The following is a 6,353-nucleotide window of genomic DNA, read 5'->3' on the forward strand; positions in this document are numbered from 1 at the left end:
GATGTACACACCACTGAAATGCAAAAATGACCTACTTTTTTACATTACAAAAGTAACACTTGTTAGAATATTACTATGTTTGCTGTATCTGAGCTGTTGTTTGTTATTTTCATATGTTAATGTTATCATTTGTAATTTTCCATCATACTTGGTGTGTGATGGTAATTCCTCCCTGATGCTGTGTGCGTTGCAGACTACTCCTGTGCTCTTCAGCGGGACATCCTCCTGCAGGGACGACTCTACCTCTCTGAGAACTGGATCTGTTTCTATAGCAACATCTTCCGCTGGGAAACACTGGTATGATTGTTAAGTCACTGCACCTCTGTGCATTTATATTGGCAGTATCGGGTTGTGTGTGTGCGTGTGCATGTATGTGTGTTTGTGTGCGTGCGTGTGTGTGTTTCTGTGAGTGTATAATTGTGTGCATTTGCATGTGTTTGCATGTAGCTGACAGTGCGACTAAAGGACATCTGCTCGATGACGAAAGAGAAGACCGCTCGCCTCATTCCCAATGCCATCCAGGTCTGCACAGACACTGAGAAGGTAAGTGATGAAGAATCACGGAATAAGGACTTTTTGTTTTTATTGTTGTTGTTGTTGTCGTTGTTTTTTTTTATAGAAATGTGCATGACTGTAAATATGTTTTGAATCTAATCATCTTTACCAGAAGAGACACTAGGGAGGACTTGAGATATAAAGTCTGTCTGATACAGGAAGATTAGTGATTTAATCTTTATCACAAATAGTGGGGGGCATGTTTCTGTCACAACTGTCTGGAGAATGGTTGAAAAGATATTAATGCCTATCATCATTGCCAAAATAGGCCACTGGGAATTAAAATAATCGTAGACTAGAAGGATTTAAATCTTGCTTCTCAAAGTAGTTCTACTTTAATTTCTATGGTTAGTGTGATTTTAGTTCAGTGGTAAGCTGGTTAAAACATGGTTGCTTTTCATTCATCACAGCACTTCTTCACCTCGTTTGGAGCCCGGGACAGGACGTACATGATGATGTTCAGACTGTGGCAGAATGCGCTGCTCGATAAGGTACGAAAATGCGATCTGCAAGCATATCCATTTGAAACAGAGTTTTAGTACACTTGCTTCACTTAGGTCGATTGCACGGCAAGGAAATGTTGCATGCCGCTCTTTGTTTCTCACAGATTTTACAATGAAGTATTCTCAAGTCTCTTCATTCCTCATTTGGGTTTGTTTATGCCTTTTGCAGCCCTTGTGCCCCAAAGAACTGTGGCACTTTGTTCATCAGTGCTATGGCAACGAGCTTGGCCTAACCAGTGACGATGAGGACTATGTTCCCCCTGATGATGACTTCAACACCATGGGGTGAGTCTGGTTACGCTGCAGCATGAGTTTATATGGCTACCACATTTTCAGTTGATTACCTAATTACCCAAATTAGAAAATAATTAGTTGGTTCAATATGAGCCATAACAAACAACACTAACATGCTCACTCAGGTACAACCATCCACACTCACTCCTGCTCTCTCAGGTAATCCATTTAGATACGCAATTTCACACTTAACATCCTTTTCTCCTCAGATTAGCTCTATGCTAATTTGCACTGCAAAATGAAGAGTTTGTGTTAAACTTCTTGGTTTATCAGCTGGGTTTGAATCAACGGAGAAACTGGAAAAACTTTAAGTCTGCAAAAGATGAATAAAGAGAAAAGAGAGTAAATACTGTATTTGTCTGAAGGTGTGAAAGATCTTTCTATGCTCTGTCTCTTTTTTCATGCCTGAAGAGGGTTTACGAAGAGAAATCAACAAAGAATTATGGTTTGAATGTATTTGGTCTCCAGTGACAATGGACAAGAAAAGACATGACTTCAAAGCTTGAATTGAGGTCAAATGTAAAGCTCCATAGAGATCCTGAAGTGATTATGGCTTAATAAGGGATTACCGTCGGCATATCTTTTAGTAAATTGAAGTAGAGATCATTTTCACTTGCTTCCCTGGCATTTTTTTTCAAAAATGTTAATGTAATATATATATCCACTGTAAAATAGATTTGAGGTTCTTGCGTCTGTGTTTTACCTCATCAAATACTGAAAAAAATCTTCTAGGGCCCAATAAGCAAAATCACACCATAAGAACTCAACAAACACTAGTAGTTATTACAAGACTCTTATCCAGGAGGTGAGATAGAACTGATTAAGGTTGCCTGCTGTGGTTCTGTGGTTCTGTGGTGTCTTCAGGTTCAGTGAAGAGATTCCCAATGAAGAGAATGAGATCAACAATGACAACTTGTCGAAAAGCAGCACAGAGGCCAAGCCTGAGGGGAGCCCTCCTCTACTACATAAGAAGGTCATCCCAAACAGCACCATCCCCAGCCCTGGCAACCATGACACACCCATCACAGTAAGTTCAGTAATTTCACCTTTGCATACCACAGTAAACAAAGTATATATGTTGTATACTGTGTTCCCTGTGGTTTGCAAAGGTGAAATTAAGTGCAACTTGTGTCCGTCTCAGTATAAATTAAGGTTATTGGCTTGACAAGATTTAAAAGTCCAATGTGTAAGATTTAGTGGGATCTGTTAACAGAAATGGAATCTAATTTTCGTATTATGTCTTTTTTTTAAGGCATAATCACCTCTAACTGTAAATCCACGTGTTTTGGTTAGCTTAAAATGAGCCTTTCATATCTATACAAGAAGCTGGTCCTTCTCGCTTCATGTTTCATTAATCTAAAAGGGACAAACCAAACACTGGCTCTTACGCAGGCCTTTTGTGTTACATTGAAGTGGTAGCCACTGTAGGTTCTCTATGCAATTGGAAAATAAATATTAATTTGGTTGCAGTCTGCAATCTCACCACTAGAGGTCACTGAATCCCACACGCAGGTCCTTTAAAACAGAACGTCATTGATGATCAATGCCTGTCTTGTTCTTTTTCACAGTTTGAGCTCCCAGCAGAGGAATATGCAGACTGCCTACCAGACGGTGAGCTGCTGGCTGTGCCTCTGTTGGTGGAGGAGAAGAACGAGACCAGCGGGCCTGGTGGTCCTGTCCCCTCACCGTCACTGGACTTCAACGACAACGAAGACATCCCCACTGAGCTCAGTGACTCCTCAGAAACACACGATGAAGGTAAATGCAGGAAACAGAATATACACATCAATTTTCAGATGTGTATAAAGTACATAATGCATTGGGAAGACTGCTCCTTATTTGATTTGTCTAATCATAACAGGATGATATAGATAGATTTGGAAACAAACACGAGATGACGCCTCTTATTTTTAATTTGTTTTTGTGGTTCTTTGATGTGCAGGTGAGGTGCAGGCCTTCCATGAGGATCTGAATGGCAGGCAGTACATCAACGAGGTCTACAAGTTCAGCGTGGACAAACTCTATGACATCCTCTTCACAGAGTCTCAGTTCATGAGTGACTTTATGGAACAGAGGCGATTCTCAGGTCAGGACTGGTGATCCATTCATCTCATGTCTGACCTCTATGGACATACTTTATGCCAAAAGAGCAATCCCCTCCGAGCCTTATTAAATACTTATTGCCTTCTTTACTGTTTAGATGTGGTGTACCATCCCTGGAAGAAGGAGGAGGCTGGGAACCAGACCAGAGAGATCCTGTACACCATCTCTCTGTCCAACCCCTTGGCCCCTAAAACAGCCACAGTCACTGAGACACAGGTAAAGTCAACACAAGTAGGACAGAAACTTTTTTTTTTTACTTATACTTGGCTTCTGTCGACAGTGTAATATTTTTTTCAATCAATATTTTTGTCTGTCAGACTCTATACAAAGCCAGTCAGGAGAGCGAGTGCTACATTATCGATGCTGAGGTCATCACACATGACGTTCCTTACCACGATTACTTCTACACTCTCAACCGTTATATGCTCACAAGGGTCGCCAAGAACAAGTGTCGGTTACGGTAAGACACAATCAGACATTTAGAGCATTGGCAAGTTATGTAGCTAATGCAATTTTATTTTATAATTTTTTGGAGAATTTCTTAGCTTTCTCTATGTTTTAGCTGTTTATATTTACCATTTTGTGTCAATATAACAATATTATTCTGTCTGTCTCACAGGGTATCAACAGAGCTGCGTTACAGGAAACAGCCGTGGGGGCTTGTGAAAGGCTTCATAGAGAAAAACTTCTGGAGCGGACTAGAGGAGAACTTCCGCCATCTTGGTAAACATCAGTGTTGTGGTTGGTCACATTATTTACCAGGGGTACCATCCAATAACATGGACACAAATTACAAAGAAAATATGAAACTCTTGTGGTTTTAACACATTAGAAGTCGAAGTGTATTGTTGGTTCCTCTCCTAAGACTAAATATTGTTGTTTTTATCATTGCTAAAAGTGATTTTACCAATAACAAAGGATTTTGTTCTTGAATCACATAAGTACTCTATTTATTGTCTATTACTGAACAGAAATGCGATGTGAATGTGGAGAACTATGTGGACTGAACTATGAACAAAAAGTACTATGGCCAAATTCACATCCCTTTTTCTCCGTTGAATTGCTTTGGACGTATTCATTGCAGAGAATATCAAATGAAACTGCGATACTTGTCCTTTGCAGTGATGCCAATTGCCTATCTATGTGACAAAGTGTTGTCAAGAAAGATTATTTTGAATGTGCATCAGAAGAGAATACTGTCCTGCATCATTGCATAGATTTGGGAAATCTATCAAAAGACAGAGCAGAAGCAAGGATTTGAAATTCTGGCTGTCATACACTTTAATACAGTATCACATTTTGAAGACAGAGAGCTTTTCACTTGGATAAGTCACAAAGTCCCAGTGGTTTAACAACATACCACAAAATAAACAGCAGAGCATACACATTTTATACTACAGTGTTTTTTTAGCTTTATATTAAGGCTAGTATGAAAAAATGTGAAACTGTTATAACAAATGATGGGAGATCTGGATAACGAAGACTGTTCTGAAAGAACAACAAGGTACTGAATCTATGGCTAGCTCTTGTATTTACCAAAGTAACGGATTTTTTAAAAAAAGTGAAATTACCCTGAAAATAGCCCAGCTCTCTTAAGGTGACATGACTTTGCATGAGAACATGTGATATGAACAGATGTCTTCCTGTTCTTTCTCAGAGTTGGAGTTGTCAAAGCTGGAGGAGATACTGACAGAGTCCCACCAGCTGTCTCCAAAGGCGAAGGTGGTGAAGAACTCCTCGGTGAGGCGAAAGAAGAGGCCACTGCCCCACATGCGCAGCCAGCATCTGGACGAGGCCCTCAGCCCCGTTACTACACCGACCGACGAGGAGGTGATTCAGAGGATCAAACAAGTGGCGGGCTCCACACAGACCAGACACCAGAGTCCAGAGCACCACCACCACCTGCCCGGAGGCCTGGCTCTCTACAGCGTCTCCAAACTGCTGCTTATCATCAGCTTTGTGTACGCAACACACACAAATACGCAGTCATTGATGTAGGGTTGCCTGCAGTGGCGGCTGGTGAAAATTTTTGGTGGGGGGGCGCAGTCTACAAATGACCTTTTATTTAAAATCAGAAATTAGAATATGAGTAACATCAGGAACAACTATTTACAGGAATGCAAATTGTCTACCTTTGGAGGATATTCTAATCATAATCTAACTTTCATCAAAACTTTTTTTTTCCATCACAAACTTTTTCACCGGTAGCACCGGTACGAGCCACTTTCTCATTTTGTTGCACCTCCCACCTGGTCAAAGGCAAAACATATGTCCTGCTGAACATTTTCTCATTGATAGATGCTATGATTTACTGATGCTCCCTGAACGCCCCACACAGCAGGCTGTGGTAGCTGCTGTTTGGTGGCTGTGGGGTGCTCTGACAGGTGTGACCAAAATGACTTTAAAAATAATAAACTAGGGCGTTCTCATGTCAGATTTGTCCGTGGTTAAAACCAGTTACATGTCTACTACACGCAGTCTTTTCGATGAGCAGTCTTTTCTCCATTGGCAGCATGGCCAATGCATTAAGCCGTCATGACAGCAGCTGTCATCCAGCAGAATACGAGGGGAAAGGCCGTGTGACGTGTCAGAAAGCGCAGACATAAGAACGTCAAAGGACAGTTTTGACGTCCAACCACAGAAGACAAAAGCAGATAAAGACAAAATTAATTGGCTTACAGCAAAAGTGGGCGGGTCCGGGACGCACCCATAGACTATGGACGCTGCGACCAGACCTGCAGCTGCCAGTCAGAGCCCGGGCCAAGGTCCCATGATCACAAAAAGTTTCTCGAGCTACGTACACACTCATGTGGCTGGCGCATAGACCGGCGCCCCGCATCCAGGAAGTGTAAAATTAGTCAGCACACAGTAAAGACTAATATTAAATCTGTTAATAAT

At 41.3% G+C, this 6,353-nt stretch overlaps 1 protein-coding gene across 1 annotated transcript in view; it reads left to right on the forward strand.

Moving 5' to 3' along the window:
- The window catches only part of gramd1bb (GRAM domain containing 1Bb), a 37,219-nt gene that overhangs the window by 23,926 nt on the left and 6,940 nt on the right, over window positions 1-6,353 (forward strand). Inside the window, exons 6-16 of the mRNA XM_008275973.1 lie at window positions 194-297; window positions 448-543; window positions 966-1,046; window positions 1,228-1,343; window positions 2,217-2,379; window positions 2,921-3,110; window positions 3,295-3,438; window positions 3,553-3,671; window positions 3,773-3,915; window positions 4,075-4,178; window positions 5,113-5,416. Of these exons, the coding sequence (XP_008274195.1) occupies window positions 194-297; window positions 448-543; window positions 966-1,046; window positions 1,228-1,343; window positions 2,217-2,379; window positions 2,921-3,110; window positions 3,295-3,438; window positions 3,553-3,671; window positions 3,773-3,915; window positions 4,075-4,178; window positions 5,113-5,416 (1,564 nt within the window). The remainder of the gene's footprint in view (window positions 1-193; window positions 298-447; window positions 544-965; window positions 1,047-1,227; window positions 1,344-2,216; window positions 2,380-2,920; window positions 3,111-3,294; window positions 3,439-3,552; window positions 3,672-3,772; window positions 3,916-4,074; window positions 4,179-5,112; window positions 5,417-6,353) is intronic.

The sequence above is a fragment of the Stegastes partitus genome, unplaced genomic scaffold, assembly GCF_000690725.1.
Source record: "Stegastes partitus isolate 25-593 unplaced genomic scaffold, Stegastes_partitus-1.0.2 Scaffold62, whole genome shotgun sequence".
NCBI classification, from domain to species: Eukaryota; Metazoa; Chordata; class Actinopteri; family Pomacentridae; genus Stegastes; species Stegastes partitus.